Below are 17,402 nucleotides of genomic sequence, written 5' to 3'. Positions count from 1 at the left end.
AGTATATACATCTGGAACAAATGTCGCAATAACCGTTTCTATGACAATAATTCTACCCACTTTTGTATAACTGCACTAGGTCTTTTGAAACATGTATCCGAAAACCCTTCAAAAATGGGTCTCGATATTTCCTCCACAAGGTAGAGGAATACAATTAGAGTTTTGGACATTTTGATTGTTCGATCGATTCCTCGAAACTTAGGAATTAATTTTATTTCATTGTCTGCTTACTTTCCTGTAGCTAGCTAGCTATTCCAATTGAATTTATTCTATTTGTTCTTTCGCATTTTTCTTCTTCTCAATATTCGATATTCTTAGATAGTGCCAATTCATTGTATGTATCAAAATAGTTATATTTATATTATGTGTCCAGAAAACTCAATGTTTGTCTTGTCCCTGCATAGCCTCAAGAAAATTATTAGCAGTGACTTCTTAACAGAAGTTCCAGTAAATAAATCAATTGAATGTGACAAAATCAGCATCGCGAATAGCTACAGAAAAGCAAAATGAACCGATTTGACTGCGGAATTAATTCACTTCGACCCGCTTTCTGTCAACAATATTAACTTATTGGAATAATGAAGTTAGAACAGCTGTCCATGACGTCACAAAATCTCACGGAGAGGTAGACACTGGAACCCAAGGGATGTTGTGTTGCACGCCCACACATTAATTTCTATATAATCGAAGAGTTTCCATAGAGCAAATTTGTCAATCTATTTATCAAAGTTTTGCTGCATGAAATGTTTTGTATTTGATGAATCGAAATATGTTTTTATGTTCGCAGTTCTCCATTAAGAGTTGACCTTGTATGCAAACAAATATCCAGTATCCTATTTATTTCTGCAGTTTTGTTATCTTATCCCAAATCGTTGTCTGCTTACTTCCCTGTAGCTAGCTATTCCGATTGGATTTATTCTGTATACGTCGAACGGAGGTTCTGAAAGGGCCGAGTAAGTAGTTATTGTCAACTTCCTTGGTTAATCCTTGGTCTGTCCACAATGTCTGGTTGAGTAGTTGCACTCTTTTAACATAAAAGAGAAGTCAGTGGTAGTGAGGAAACACCAGTGTCAAAGCCATCTGATAATTCAGCAGTCAAAGACTGCACAAATAGTTTATCAGGGTGATGTTTTAGTTCCCATGCAGCTATATTTATAAATGTGGAAGCCTTGTAATCGTAAGTCATTGTTTATCGGACTTTATATCAAATAACCTGCGAATACATGTATGTTTTCATCCCCAGATCTACAGAGAAGGAAAGACTGCTGTACATCAGTCATATATGTATGTGTAATGTGTACACGTACTCATTACTACTTTCATTTCATAGATAAGTATTAACTTTCTGTTACATATGCATTGTTACAAAATATCTGCATAATTCATGCATTTACATCTGGACACAATACCTCATGATTTAATTTGCATCACAGCTGGAAGGGATGTAATGTAATGTAAAACTAGAATATATTGAACTGATTAAAAGGATTTTAAACTTAATATGTATTTAAGGATTATAACTTTAATACATTTTTTATGTTATTGAGATTTTACACGAAAATCTCTAAATAAACCATGAACCATTTTTTCTAAGAAATCGTCGCATCGTCATCTCAGCCAATTAAAAGCGACTTTACAAACGGCGGTTCCATTTTGTTCTTAATATGATGGATGATAAAGTAACTTTAAGCCAAAAATGCTCCTTACAAGCAAATTTGAATTGTATTCAAACAAAAGACATTTTCCTACTGCAGTATTATATAATACATTGTATACAGAGTTTTCTTGCAATTTTGCGAGAGAAATACATGTATACGAGTATATACATTTGTATATTCAAAATCCTGTTTTGTTTTCTGAAAAAAGAAAGGTTGGTTGTATCATCTGAGAATAAAATTCTAACAAGTTGATAAATCTACTTGTTGTTTGGTTTGATTATATCACTTTTTCCTCGATGTACGACACACGCATTATTATATTGTGTACTGTGTACACTATATATATTGCATATGGATTTTGCTGCCTTTGGTTTGATGAAACCAACCAACATATACATTATATTACAATTGAGAAATACTCGATTCGATCGGTAAGTGTCATAATTCATATTATATGATATATCAAAATTACTTCCCCTCATTTCACTTCGTCAGTATTGAGTATAAAGAATGGAAGTAATTTCCTTAGATAACAATGTACAATTCACTTCTTTCATATTACACCATGATACCATGTCGCTTTGTTACCTTTCAAGAACGCTCGATTGAAAAATATAAAAAAGTAGCCGTACGACTTGGTTCAGATTTTGTCTGGGACAATATACCAAACTATTAATTCCAAAATTATGACGGAAATATACAATTGGAAGTTCAAAAAATGTCACTCAAGTGTCAGTCTTAGTAAGAAAGATCGATTGTCCTGACCAATAGTTTTATTTTTAAATCGCAGAGTAGAAAACACCACTGCAGACATTCCAATCTAGTATGTTTTTTTTCGGATATTGTTCCAACCAATCCCTGGCAAGACATGTGTATGGCTCTTTTTTGTCACCATAAACAACGACGATTATTGTCATAACAGTTCCATGGGAAAATAGGTGCAGCGCAGTGCAGTAAGCTGCACTAATAATGGACTGTACGAATGTGGCTTGGGTGGCTTGGAACAACCCAGTTCAGGTTAGAATCAGATACTTTGCTGCACAATCTGTTTGAAGAATGAGGTATTATCAGGCAGGGTCAAACGACATCTTTGTAGAGGATTGCAAAGGCCATTGCCGTAAAAGACTGGTCATTACCGTGGACCTCCCACCTCGAGAGTTTATCAAGTAAGGGTTCTTAATACACAATAAGCAATGACCTCGGAAGTGTTGCAAAGCCACCGAACAAAATATACCTTCCTGTAAATTCTTTTGGTGACATTTCATAAAGAGGTAAATGTTTCAGAGCCTGGTGGTGGGGTGTGTAGGTCGCTCCAGCTTCATAAATTTAACGTATGTGATGGGCAATGCATATGATAAATAAGTTTTGTTAATGAGATATAATCAAGAGAGTACTGTTTCTGAAAATTTTGGTCAATGTTTGATGTGGACTTTAAAACAAAATAGCAGCTCAAACGTAAAAGCAAGATGGTAAACGGTTATTTTCAATCCACATGTGTATGTGATAATTAGCGTTAAATGACCAAACTGAATAACTCCCTTCAACCTGACCAGTGCCAAACGTTAACATTGTCGTCTATAGAAATAATTTGGTTCTCCTGTCTATATGCAGCATATTATTCCATATGTATATATTCAAAATATCAATAGAATATAATGATTAGTGAATCTTTTGTACAATGTAATCTATATATGTTTTACATATATTTGGTGTATTTTTCTTATTATTTCTTTTGAAGCGTTTTTATCATATGATGTAAAAAGGTGTTTCCAATGAAGAAGATTAGCTTGCTTTGATTGATCTTGGAAAAGAAGCTTATATTCTAATCCGAAATAGTCAGTAGTTTGTACGTACAGATAATGAAAGATAAATACAAGTAAAATACTGTTAAAACTAAATGCAACTTATGATATTGTAAATATCATTTTTGATTAAGAAAAAATATAAAGGTAGTTCACTAGAATACCATCATACTGTCGTTTCCTTTTGCAATATGCATTAGTTACGGTGTAGTTCCATTGACCATTCTGATCCTCTTAGCCAGTAGTGGCGGAGTGCAACGATGGGGAATAACTCATAATTCTAATGATATACCCGATCCGAATGCAACTTAAATTAACATGTAGTTTGTCGTCGACGAATAGCAATACTTGATAATCTTGAATCATATTTCTAATTTCACTGTAATGCCTTAATTAGTATTGTTTTCATTCTCATTGTTGGTTAATAAATATCAATAAATTTTGACTTAATGCCATGCTTATAATACTGTGTAGTTGTTACATTTAGCGGGTGTAACTTATCGAGGCCTATTGGTTCGAATTAACCTGCAGGGTCGGGTTTATGGTAGCAAATATACTTTTTGTAACCTATTAAAACCTGCGAATATCAAAGACTAAAAATTAATATCTATGCCAGTTTTCGATATTTGGAATGGCTGTGCGATTGACCTTTAAAACACACACACATGCCGTGAGTATACATAAACTTAAAATGACAAGGTCCTTATGGTTATACTTAGTCAAACAGTATAATTGATTCATTTTTTCATTTTAATAACAAAGAAAATCTCATTTATTCTCTTTTTTATAAATCTTTTTTTTTATCAAGATTTCATGACAACGTCCTTTTAGCAAGAGACAGTTACAGCACCATACATTGTACATGCACCACAACAAAAACATCTGTTATTGTGTGATTATATTATCACCGGTACCATATATACGTCCATAAATTTGTCTTGATTCGTTTCCTTTGTTTCAAGTATTTGCAGAAACCAAATAAACCGTAGAAACTGCATCAGGCTCTGATATCTCGAAACAAAAGTGCAGACTTCAGTCAAAATTCAAGTTTCATCCCTTCTATGATTTTTTTCACATACGTTTGTTTCGAGAAAATGATGCCGGATAAAAGGTCACTTAAATAGAAAGATATAATTCCGTCGATGCCAACAAATTGATTTTTCACAGTCGATGTCCATATCATTTCTTCATGATCGTCAAATATCGCTGTTGAATATCTTCTGCTAAGTAACTAACAGCAAATTCCTTATTGCGAACCACACCGTTATATCACTGTTTTCCTAACAATCTGATTGTCACAGCTTGTCTGAACTTGCAGTCACGTGATCACTGAGTGGTCGTCATGACGTAAACTGTCTGTAATCACGTGATTGGTTATCCTCCTCATCACTGCGCCATGTTTGGATGATGCTTTCTTCATCCTCCGACATCTCATACCTATTATAAATAATGTGAAGACATTACGATGAATTTCACAATGTAATTTTGCACGATGTATTGAGAAATTAAATGAGAAAAATAAAATATTGTTTTTAACAATTACGATTAAATATAAACAGGAAACCAAATTAAAGTCCACCCCTTTCCAAATGAACACTGTATAGCGCTATATACCGTTCTATTGGTACATTGTAGATGTCAACAGTTAAGTCAATCCCTCTATAATCGTATTTATAAAATTTGTCACTTACCAAGCTTTGTCATTCTCCCTTGCTTCATCTGCATCCTGTAATGAAAATAAGCAATACTGTATTGATACTTAATCTTCTGAACAGATAATATTGATTTTAAACAGCAAAACATGTGAAACGAAGGTAAGTAACTCTAGTAGATAGGTATGAAATGTCTAAGCAGCAATAACGGCATAAAAAGGGCTTAACATCTGTGTGATACGATCACGCGTACAACATAACGATCACGGGGTATTATAAAACCACAATCGTTTCACCAATTGTGTTTGAATGACAAACGCTGCAATGCAATATTCAATAACTGAATATTCATATTTAGTGTTTTGCATTTATATTTTATAGATTTACTTCATATTTAATAATCTGTCCTACAGGTAGGCAAGTACCTAGTCTAATTTGCCCTTTGTCAGTTTGTGATCGGATGGAATGTGTTGTGAGGTGATATATTATTAAATGGGCAGAAGTTTGCATTATTGCCACGAAAAGAAAACGCGATTACACCGCAGCCTCCCAGTACATACATACATCAACACACGTTACACACTGCGCACAGGGGAGTCCGTCGTTAAATGGCCTTAACTGACTGTAATTAGGATGTAATAATTGCTGAATACTGCAGCGTTTGATATTATTGCGTTTAAGTGATGCTGGAAATGCTATGGAATATATATTACATTTCAATAAAAAACATTAAAATAATAGATAATACTTACTGTTAACGATACTTCGTCCCATCGTTTCTCATGTTTGTCTGTGGTTCGCTGGAACTCTCCACCTGCCCGTCCGTAACTGTCCAGAAAATCTGATTGTTTCATTTCACTAGGTCGCTGGATATCCTCTTCACTAAATAATTTTATCTTTGACCGCTGTCGTTCTTTTAACTTCTGGTTGCGCAGTGAATCTGTTTTGGCACTTTGCTGCATATATCGGTGGTGACTAAGGCGGGGATCGGGATTGTGTATATAGGACGGATCAGGTCTAGCCCGACCCCCGAGTCTCCTCCCACTAGCAGTGACAACAGTTTCCACCAAGTCAGTCCGTTCTGTGTTAAATCGCTTCACTGCTTTGAGGTGCTCTGCAAGACGATGTTCCCGCAGCACATCGTCTGATGCATCCTCATTCTCAAGGTTAAGCACTATATTATTGGAAAATGTATCATCTTCATCATAATAGTCCTCCTCCTCATCGTCCTCATCATCTGCTCTTCTGTGACGCCATCTAGGAGCACTACGTCGTGAGTCTTCCCACCAGTCAGATTCGGAATCTGTCGATTCAGCACTGAGTGTATCAACACGTGATGTCCAATCTGACGTGTGTTCTGTTCCAGTTATACCGGAAGTCAGCGTTAACGTGTTCGAACAAACCGACTCTTGGTCGGCACGAGGGAACATCCTGTTTTGTAGCTGCCGTGAGTTGTACCTATCGGCATACATAGGGGTATCTCGCACAACTAATTGTCTCTCCCGTTGTGGATCTGGTGGGCGATTTGTAGGTAAGACACTGGAGAATTTCACCTCCTTTTCTCTTGGTTTAACTTTATCAACTTGCACTTCCGCTGTCAAATTAACTGGCTCTTCTGATTTCACCTCGCATTTTTCTGCAGGCTTAGCAGTTTCTACGACATTTGTTACATACAAAGGTGACGGTGTTTTAGTTTGACAGTTCGCATTAATGTCAGGACTTGATAAAATTGTGTTGATGATGCTGTCGACGTCACTAGGGATATTTTTGCTGGACGGTAAAATTTTCTGGACCTCTTCAGCAACTTTTGATCTAAAAAATAAGCATGGGTATACATTAAAATGAAAACGTATTAAATCGTTAATTGCCAGTTAATTAAATGAATGCGTTTCCCACTTCAATGAATTATTTACTATAACTCACAAGAATAAAGTTGGAGATGGTTCCTGATGTGCGGCCTCGGTTTCTCCCTCTGACCGATCAGACTCTATCGAGAGCTGAGAGAAATCATTCAGCACTTTTGATAGGAGTTCACTCGTACTGGTCAAGGGAGAAAACTCAAACAGGTCCTGCAGTCGTTCTCCTTCAGCCCGGATGTTGTCCAACTGTGTCCTGTAAATGGTGTCAGAATTTGGATTAGGATTACTTATTGGTATTAGTGCTGCATAAGGATACAATGTATGGCATTTGCAACTGTGTGCACTGTATGGAAGGGAATAGGACAGTAAAGTATTTATCAAACACCATTCAAATAGGGCGTTATCAGGAAAGCAATCGGTACGTGCAAAGCTGCTATATGGATTTCTACATCTGTATCTACATGTATCAGATAAACTGGTGCACGGTAATTCATGAGGAAGCAACTCTGTATTGCATCTTTAAATTTTAAATAACTATATTATTGGCGTTTCTATATAGTACATCTTGTTAAACCAATGAAACATTGTAGTTTCCTTGAGCGCAGACCTTACCTGAGTTGTCCCCCTTTGTCAGCGCCCATGCCGTCTAACAACGCCTCCAACTTTCCGTATATACTAGCCAGACTATCGGTGATGGTCAGTTGTGTTTCCGCACTGTTGGTCAACGTGTCCAGCACGTTCTTCTGGTGGCGGATAAGACGCTGTTCTAGCTGTAAATTCATCAAATTGTTAATAATCAAATAGATATGGGATAGATTTGTTCAGAATCGAAGATTCCTGTCAACAAATTAGTTCTTTATTTAGTACCACGCCAAAACAAAGACTCTAATAAACTATTAGAAAAAGTATTATATTTAAACTTGTTAGTTCGTTTTGGTCAAAGACGATGGATAATGGATCCCTTGCTTAACAACGGGGATATCATATTCAATTTCCAACAGAATTATTATGATAATGAAGTTCACTTTAAATAGAATGGGGGTGAAATAGTACCTGACTTATTATCCACTGTGATGCAATAAAAATTGAGATTCGTTTTTTAAGCAAAATAGGTTACCTGTTCTATGGCACTCTGAGTACTCATCCTGCTCGACTGAACTCTGAAACAGAACGACCAAGACAACATAAAGATTTTCATCAATTATTTGAAGGCAAAATTTTGAAATAGAATGCTACACAATTTGATAATTCCGGCTGATTGTAATGAAGGACTCACCTCTTGACAGTAAGGCCGTCCGCCCTGTGACCACGCAGCAAACACTTGCAACACTGATGGAGTAGGAAGAAGTGGTAACATGCCATCTGATTGTGGTGTACGGCCACATGCATGGGGTGTAAACCTTCAGCGTTCTCTGTCCATCCTGAGTAACCATGCTCAATCATCACCTATTCCAAATGAAAGTACCCATTTTAGTATTCACTATAGTGAATTAAGCCTGTCGACCAGATGTTTGTTCAGGATTGAAATGTTGTTCAATCAATTCATATTTTGTAAATGATTTCAAACTTATTTTTAAGTTATCTATCGTAAAGTTTGCTGATTCCATGGAAACATTTTTGTTTTTACCATCACCTCATTACCACGAATATTATTATATTAAGTGATCGGAAGTTACTGTCGGAAAGATGACAGCAAGAAAATCTGACCGAGTTTCAATTAGACTGCATATCAATAAGCTTTTTATTGACGCCGATTGTGTAAAATGCAGAACTTAAAGATACTCCATCGCTGACAAATGGTATTTTTTCCACTATCAAAAACATGATCAAACGATTTAGTATTTTTCTTCAGTTATAAAAGTTACTTACACCATTACCACCATTGAAAAGTTTGAGCTTCTAAGTTTACTTTAAGTTAAAAATGTAAAGAAATAATTAATTGCATCCCGAAAAAAATCCGTGTCACTATACCCTATATGCAATGAAATACCTATTTCGCATGCACCAAAGGCAAAATAAATTATTTTATTATACTTTTTGTGTTAATTAAACATATATATTTACGAATAAACACAAATTATCATAAACATATAAGAAAATCAATAAAATGAAAACTATCTTTGATAAAACATTACTTTACATACACAGTTGGTAAAGTGACATTTTAAGGAATAAACTTTGTACATACGTGCAAACATGTAACATGACCGTTTGCAGCGGCGATGTGAGCTGCGGTATCACCGCTACTGTTCTTTGGTAGGACCAATTCGCCTCCCTCTTCCCTGGGCAGAAAGCCTAGTAGTCTTTCAAGGCATCCGCACTTTTAATGAGAACAAACAGGTGTATTTATTTCGCCAAGGTTCTTAAATGGCGGAGATGACAGTAATATCAGAATACGTAATGCAGTGCAACTCCATTAGATTGTAAACCCACTTATTTAAAAATAAATCGCCACGAAAAAATTCAACTAACGTTAAGGTAAAACAGTGCGTTATTAACTCCCTTTGGAGATGGCGTCAAGGTATGAAAACGCGAAAATAAGTCGCTGTGAAAATATGGCGGTTTTCAGTATGTCGACGAGTGTGTACTATATTACATAATATATTGAAAAATATGGTCTGAGCCATTTTCATATGCGGCAGCATTGCATTATTGCAATATACATAGACATATTTTAACAATATAAATTAACAAACCTCTCCTTTCTTGGTTGCCACCTCTAACAGTTTACCGACTCTCTCACCAGGTGGCGCCTCATCTCCGTACTGTAGTCTTAATAGGGCATTCATTGCCATCGATTTCCCACACTTTTGTTATGGAAGAGAGAAAACATTTGACAATTAGAAAAAAACACCACGGAGGATTTTAGTTATTAATTCCATTCTACTATAACATAAACACCAGAACGTATTTCATAATTTATTTTTTACCTGTACGGATACATCTAGAGAAGAAAGTCGGTCGTAGTTGAGGTCGTATATTAGCTCCGGAAACCTTGCTCCAAGTTCGGTTATAACTTTAGTTTTGTCCACCATTGCTGCCCTGTGAAGAAGCGTATTTCCTTGTCCATCTCTTAGTTTCCTCAGCCTTTCCATTGGCCAGGAAGATAGTGTCTGGATCTTAACAATTAAAAATTGTTTCATGTATAACATTTCTCGAAAATATTTATCTTTGTGTCCGACAAAAAACGTACAAAAAGCTGAAAACTTGAGATTCTTCAACAATGTCAAAATCGATAGAAATGACTAAGCAGTTAATCAGAATAAAATACTATATATAATGTAGTTGTGTAAATTACATCACGAACTCTCTTAAACCACTGCAAGGGCAAGATAAAACGCGGCGATGTTTTTATCAGAATAAATGTATAAATATCGCTCGAAGGATACTTGATGATTACCTTTGGATACAATCCATTTGCTGAGAAATACCAGCTCAGAATCAACAATGACAAACATTTTAAAATTATTATTTTTCACAGAGGACAACGGTATCATTATACTTGAATCAGTGATAGTGTGTGCAATATGTCCTTATTTTTCTTCAGGAGGTAGCACTGTAAATTGTCTACCCAAGCATATCTAAAATATCATTACTCATTCATCATCTATATAGAATGTCTTACTTACAATTTTATCTTCATCGTCCTCTGCGTCAATGATTGTGAACCAGTACTTCATCTCCTGCTGTGAAGACGACTTTGACCTTCTGGAGTCTGTTGACCCTTTAGTGGATCCAGCAGAAGATCCTCCCTTTATTTTAGGGAGGGGCGGTAATTTTCGTGGAGAACTCTGACTACGTGACGTCTCTTCTCGTGTAACCTTGACCCCTACTGCTGTCTCGCCTCCCTGACCTCCGTTCTGGCTGTCGACAGCGTGAATGCTCTTTTGTTGATCTTTGACCTTTGGTTTACGATGAAACAGGTTTCCAAGTTTAGATTTCTTAGAATCGCTTGACTTGGAATCATCGTCACTCAATATATGGTTGTCATGGGTACCATTAGGAATGTGTTTCTTCTTCAGTTTATTTGGCCGTGGTTGGGGCTGTCTGTAAGCCGAATTCTGTAAAGAGACATTTTTATTTTGAGTTTGTCTGTATTAAAATGATATATTGTAATAACAATTCTGATGCGCTAAGAACGCTGTCATCTTAAATCGAAACCGATAAAGAAAGAGCAAATATTTTCTAAAGTTTTTATAAAGTAAAGAACAAGAAACAAAAACAATATTGCAAATTAATATGATTCAACGACAATAGTAAATTCACATGGAAAAATTCGACAATCTCCAGAGTCGTTTTAGTATTATTTTCTTGGAATATTGAAGTCAATTAAAATGTACCTACCACAGTAGTAGCTGTTATATCGAACTTGTTGGCGGCAAAACATTCAGATATACTATCATCAATTGGAAATTCACGCACAAAATTCTCAAAATCCTTGTCCGTCACCAAGGCAACATCACCGAAGCTTTCATTACTCACTTCCGTTTTTTCAGAGTCAGAATATCGTTCATGCATAGACTGTATGGTGAGGATGTCTGCAATGACGAAAAGAACAACTTCTGTCATGACGGAACCATGGTTGTTATCACTATGGATCACAGAAAGACGATTTTTCTGTCAAGTTAATATGTGTCGATATATTAAGCACGAGTGTAAAATGGTCACCTTTGATTAGGAAGTTGTGACTCATTTAATCGATACGCTTATTGGACTATATGTTATACTCATGTAATTAATACGCCCATTTGACTATATGTTAACTGCTTATTATGTATTCTTATCATTGTAAACCAAGAGTCTAATAAATTTCTAGATTTCCGTTTCAATGTATTCGCGGATTTAGAATTGGTTGGAATTATCTTTCAATGTAATTGTGTACAAATTATAGAAGAAATCTATTTCGCGGAGAAATGTTTTGCGAATTTACCTAAATCGCGAAAACAAATCGCACGAGAAAGAAAGTTGGTTTATAGTCTTATTCTGTTTGTAAGATGTACCCACCAAACAGAGCCTCGGGATTATCGTCCAGGGAGGCCATGTACGGGTCCATGGCGTTACCAGTGTGTGATCTGAGGAAGGCGTCAAAACTGGAGTCAGGACTGAGGGAGCTCCGACTGCTGGAAGATGTGTGCAGGAGACTGTGGAAGGGAAAGGTACAGTTAACAATGACAAGGTATATCGCACACGTTCGTGTTCTATATTATTTCATAATATTTTCATTTATACTGTGAATGAAGAAGCTCCAACTGCTGGAGGCTTAGGCCATAAGGGAAACTAATGATTAATGATGACAAGGCATACCTACCAGTTTTAATTCAATATTGGGAACAATGATGATGCAAAATGTATAAGTTAAATTTAGAGTACTTGAATTTCAAAAGCATACGCTGTAATGCTGCAATTGCTGAAATACTGCAATAAGATGCTCGCTAAAATATTAAGTTTGCGTAGTATACAAAGACAAGGTAATGTAATCTCTTGTTATGCATATTATACTAGGTAATGTGGGAAGGTACAATTTACAACAACGCATTCAATTCTATCAGGTTACCGATGTGGTAAAGTCTTCTGAATAAGTAACCAACAGTTGTCAAACATTGCTGTTCCGGCATGAAGTGTACCCGTGTATACTATAGAAGAATACCAGATTTGTGCTACATCACTCGACCACGACTTACTGGGGTCCTACCGATATTGTAAACAAACAGATATTCTACTACAGAATATGAAATCTTGACGAAAATAAATCTCGCCTTCACATGATAAATTGCTTTTGCATTGACCCCTTGACAATCTGCCTATTTATTAACCAGATATCACGACACTGAGTACCTTTCCCGAGGTGGCGGCCTGCTCCTGGGGCTTATGTTTACTGAAGGGACTAGCTATTCACCGCCGTAACGCCCCTCGTGTATTTGTAATCCCAAAGTCTTATTGTAAAAACGCTACCGGAATTTGAAGAATTCAAATCAATGAGATAGATGTCACAGAATCACTGTATATCAGTGATACACATCCCAACAACACTAGATGTCTATGTACACCGCTCACCGGTTACAAGTAGAAGAACTGATACAATCTACACCGACTCCAGGGATGATTTTCTCATACCTTTGATTTGTTTTTAACGATGTATTTTGATGAGAACATACGTATTCATTAAAAAGTTAGAATTGGTGCAAATTGATTTCAAGGGTGGCCCTCAAGTTTTCTTTTAATCATTATAAAAAGTTGAGATTGCTCATGCGAATTGCAAATAGTGTTTTCGCAACAAAAAACCGGTAGGTGTATTCGCTATACACTAGCGTTTCATGGGTGAATACCTATGTATTCAGAATGAAACTATAAACAGTGTTAAGTGAAAACTGTGGTGGCCTTTGTAGCTCAAACTATGTGGCCTTATATTAAACAACCAACTTTGAATAATATCCCCTTCCCCATAATATGATACAATCTCGATATTTTAACATGTTTTTATAACCTTAGTCTGGTTCAATTCTATTACACCTCTTATAAACTATAGCCAATTTAGACGTGTCAAACTTGAAAAATGAGGGAAAGCTAGAGTTCCCGAAAAAAGACTGCTATTTTACGACAAATTCTTAGCAACTGTCCCAGATATATGCCAGTCTTTTTCTTCGAACTCAAAGTTGCATGTACACTGTATGTGCACATGTTTCAACCACTCTGCCATCTCCAACGATAGAACAATTCAATAATATTAGATTTACGACGCTGAAGAACTTCTGATTTCTCATGCAACGTCGACGACGACGTAATGTTTAAAAAAGTGACTCGTCGAGGTAAAGAGATTGAGGGAGCGCCAACTTCGCCAGCCAAGGCTTCTGATGACGTTAGGAGTGTGATCACGTTAGGATTGTGATCACGTTAGGATTGTGATCACGTTAGAAATGTAACGTAATCAGAGGCCTTGGCTATACCGAAGATGAGGGAGCGCTGGTGGTAGAATGTCTGGTCACTGCGGTCTAGAAATGAAGGGCGGGTGGAAGGGAATGTCAATTTGGTTTCATTATGACATACACAAAGCTTCAACCACAGATTTGGTAAAATAAGTAGTTTTCAATGAGTGAATGATGGAGTGAATTTGGTCCATTTAGACATGGTATAAAACTTTTGTTTTCAATATTTCACCAACACAATAGTTTGCAATATTAAACAAAATAAACATTTAACCATAAGTTTAATGGAAATCCTGGTGACAAAGTTTAGCAAGTCATGGATATTTACGAATTATAATTGCACATTTTTTTTTATTGCATGAACGAATACAATGTACCTTTTTTGTATTTCAGAGGTATTCTTTGGATCACTGCGTGGAACCTTGTCAACCAGGTGTTTACAAAAATGCAATTAACCTTAAACTTGCTTGCGTTCATTACTATTTCAATTTAAAATCACCGAAACATAACTACTGTAATTAATTAATAAAGTTTATCAGTTATAGAACATGTAAATAAGTTTGGAAATTAAAAATGTAAATCACCACGACATTTGCCGTATTGCGCGTATATATACCTAACTGATTATTATCGAATGAATACTTCTTCGGTGATTCACGTGAAACAGTTTTGATTATCAGTAAACAGAAGAAATATGAACATTGTTTCGGTGTGTGCCACTCAGTAAATTCATTGTTTCTGGTGTGTTTCCTTAAGGATTCCTTTCCCCCACAAAACAATAGGGCGAACTTCCCCAGTCTTTATCACGTATCTGATAAGCGCTATCTGGTGAACCTGTGACGTGTGAGTAAAACTTTGAATAATAGCGGCATGCGTTTGACAACTGGAATGCAAACTGATCCAGGAAATGTTGCATGACAGCGTTTCTCTCTCTTGATTGTTTTTCACCAGTGACAGCGCCCCTCGAATTGACACATCGCTTTTGTGTTTATTATAATACAATCGGTTAGGATTACTTCTTTGCCTCGTATGTTCTGGATTCCGCGTTATCGGGAACATACATGCATTGTTCCATTGCATGCTATTTCTTTGATAATATGGTTTTACTAAAAATGAGTACAATTCTGTATCCTGTTCGCAATGCGAACCATATTTGAAATTATAAATGTATTTGTATAAAACAAACTTTTGAACTGAATATGATGTTTGTTTGTTTTAAACCCATAATCACTTGTTACTTCACTAAAAGCACGCTTGATGTAAATAAAATCCCAAAACAAGATTTTTTTATCTTAAAACATCAAAACACATTTCACTGAAACAAAAAAAAAGTTATTCCATTTTGCAAATCGTGTATTGTTTTTGCCGTTATACTACTTTTCGTATATTTCACATTCGGTTTCGCCAACAGACAATTCGTGAACATACTCACCTTGAAGTGAGTAAAAATGTGTTGGGCTCTGGCTTCAACAACGTCATCGTTTCTAGAGATGGCAAAAATTCCGTTGTTTGTGGGAAGGAGGAAGTCTTAAATACTCCTAGAAACTTCAATTCACCTCTAAGTGCATCTATTAACCTGGCATTACTATAAACTGATGACAATAACACTTTTATTACCCGTTAAACTGGCCCAGTTTCATGAACACTCCTTAAATTTAAGGAATTCCTTAACTTTAATTCTCCCTAGGAAAGCATTAAAGGTTTTCAAGAAAACTCCTTAACTTCAGATGTTTCCGTTACTTTTATAATGCTTTCCTATGGGAATGTTTATGAAACTGGGGCCTGTTATTAATTATTGTAAGGCTCAATACTCCATACACAACATGCTATGGAATAGTTCACCAGGGCCAGACAACAATTAACGGCTTCACTACATGGTATTACGTTTACTAGTGGGATGTTGAGAGTATAACATGTCATGATTTCGGTGCCCAATATTGATATTAGCTCATGCACAACTAAAATCCAATGTAGTCAATAACTCGTTGTTCATCCCGTCTTTTTGCACAACATATAACAACAGTTTTCCTAAAAGAGGTACAAACCTGCTATCGGTCGACTGAGGCAGTTTTCTCCTATACTTAGGTCCAAAGCGTGCGTATTCCTCGTTTTCCATCATGCACGTGTATCGGAGGTACCTCATTATCGATTGCATTTTCACAAATCATAAAACAGAACTAAATCCAAACTTTATGTAAAATTGGTGTGGGACTGTAACAATAGGACTGTCCCCTTCGCTCACATCAGTAGTTTGACCATCCTGATAAGTTTTCCGTGAGGTGTCAGTTCGGAACTTTTCCGTGAAGTGTCAGTCGTCCTTTCCTTGTGACGGTTTTATGACTGATGTAGGTACGGATGGCTGGGTATGTATTGCCTCTATATAAACTCAAGGTACACTGCTCCTTTTGTGTTAGCCTTTGTATTTTAACTAAATTCATATTTCGCATTGTATATAAAGTACAAATGTAGCTAAATCCGCAAACACCGCTGTAGTTTGATCCAAATAATACCTCCATGACACGCATACTGGCTTACATTCCGCCGTAATCAGCATGTTTTCACTGATGCGGCACGCCCTAAATCCATAGTTTATCAGGAGAAAGTTAAATTCGGGTGATGTTTTAATTTGTCACTTCTCTAACTTATTCACCTGAACAAATTAATGACAAGATATAGACATGTCATGGCCTAAGCAAGTGTCACATATTAAAAACGCCGTTTATACACTACACCTTGCCCCTCCCCGTATCCGACAGGCTTTACGTAGTACATTGTATGGGAGCCCTCGTGTCGCCGCGGTGACCCCATGAGTGTTTGCAAACTAAGAGATTTTCAAACAAACACATACACGATATAGAAAGCGATGTGTCCATATAAAATGCGGCTATCACATGCCCGCAAGTGTGAATTAACAGCTTAATTCCCACGTCAATCTGACCAGTGACCCCTTCACGGCGATCGTCAAACTGTCACACAAACTCCGCTAACCATACCGTCCAGAGAAGAAATTTAAACTGACCACCAACGACAGGACGAGCCTAATCCCAGAGAAGTCGGTAAATCTCTGTCCGACTGAATGATACCAAATGTGAACTGTTTTGTGTGAAAGTATGCTCCAATACCGTTGTAAAGGGTTCCACAAGTGATCCACATACCCCGGGGTCTCTACCCCTGCTCGTTATACAGTACCAGTATTTTAATCTGCCTGGTGAGAGTACAAACAAATCAGATCCCGTATTGTCCGCGTCAAGTACTCTTTTTATATCTATCAAAAATATCTCATAATCCTATACCGTTCAAGTATATCGCGCTACCTATTTGTGACCTTATGTCAAACGTGTCTTTTAAACCCCGCAGTTGACTACTTCCGTTTGATAGTTCGGATTGGAGACCGTCTGCCAGATTTGTATCTTGTCTGCAGAGACATAGGCAGGACGATGGAGATGAATTTAAAAGTAGGTAATTATACGGTAGGGAGGCCCTAATACTTACTGGAAACTATGTCAGG

At 36.6% G+C, this 17,402-nt stretch overlaps 1 protein-coding gene across 3 annotated transcripts in view; it reads right to left on the bottom strand.

Moving 5' to 3' along the window:
• Positions 1-4,159: 4,159 nt before the first annotated feature.
• The window catches only part of LOC138321279 (uncharacterized), a 31,627-nt gene continuing 18,384 nt past the window's right edge, over positions 4,160-17,402 (bottom strand). Inside the window, exons 1-14 of one of the 3 annotated variants that reach the window (XM_069264839.1) lie at positions 15,940-17,106; positions 11,976-12,112; positions 11,316-11,509; positions 10,601-11,032; positions 9,902-10,090; positions 9,668-9,778; positions 9,160-9,291; positions 8,248-8,417; positions 8,089-8,131; positions 7,584-7,741; positions 7,036-7,224; positions 5,865-6,924; positions 5,152-5,186; positions 4,160-4,897 (exon numbers count right to left, since the gene is read on the bottom strand). In XM_069264839.1, the coding sequence (XP_069120940.1) occupies positions 4,801-4,897; positions 5,152-5,186; positions 5,865-6,924; positions 7,036-7,224; positions 7,584-7,741; positions 8,089-8,131; positions 8,248-8,417; positions 9,160-9,291; positions 9,668-9,778; positions 9,902-10,090; positions 10,601-11,032; positions 11,316-11,509; positions 11,976-12,112; positions 15,940-16,049 (3,057 nt within the window). In that variant the 5' untranslated portion in view covers positions 16,050-17,106 and the 3' untranslated portion in view covers positions 4,160-4,800. Of the gene's footprint in view, positions 4,898-5,151; positions 5,187-5,864; positions 6,925-7,035; positions 7,225-7,583; positions 7,742-8,088; positions 8,132-8,247; positions 8,418-9,159; positions 9,292-9,667; positions 9,779-9,901; positions 10,091-10,600; positions 11,033-11,315; positions 11,510-11,975; positions 12,113-15,939; positions 17,107-17,402 lie in introns of those variants that run through there. The other 2 variants (XM_069264840.1, XM_069264841.1) reach the window with 2 other exon arrangements.

The sequence above is a fragment of the Argopecten irradians genome, chromosome 4 (assembly GCF_041381155.1).
Source record: "Argopecten irradians isolate NY chromosome 4, Ai_NY, whole genome shotgun sequence".
Taxonomy (NCBI): Eukaryota; Metazoa; Mollusca; class Bivalvia; order Pectinida; family Pectinidae; genus Argopecten; species Argopecten irradians.
The sequence above is the reverse complement of the archived record's forward strand: the minus strand, read 5'-3'. Positions and strand labels throughout refer to the sequence as shown.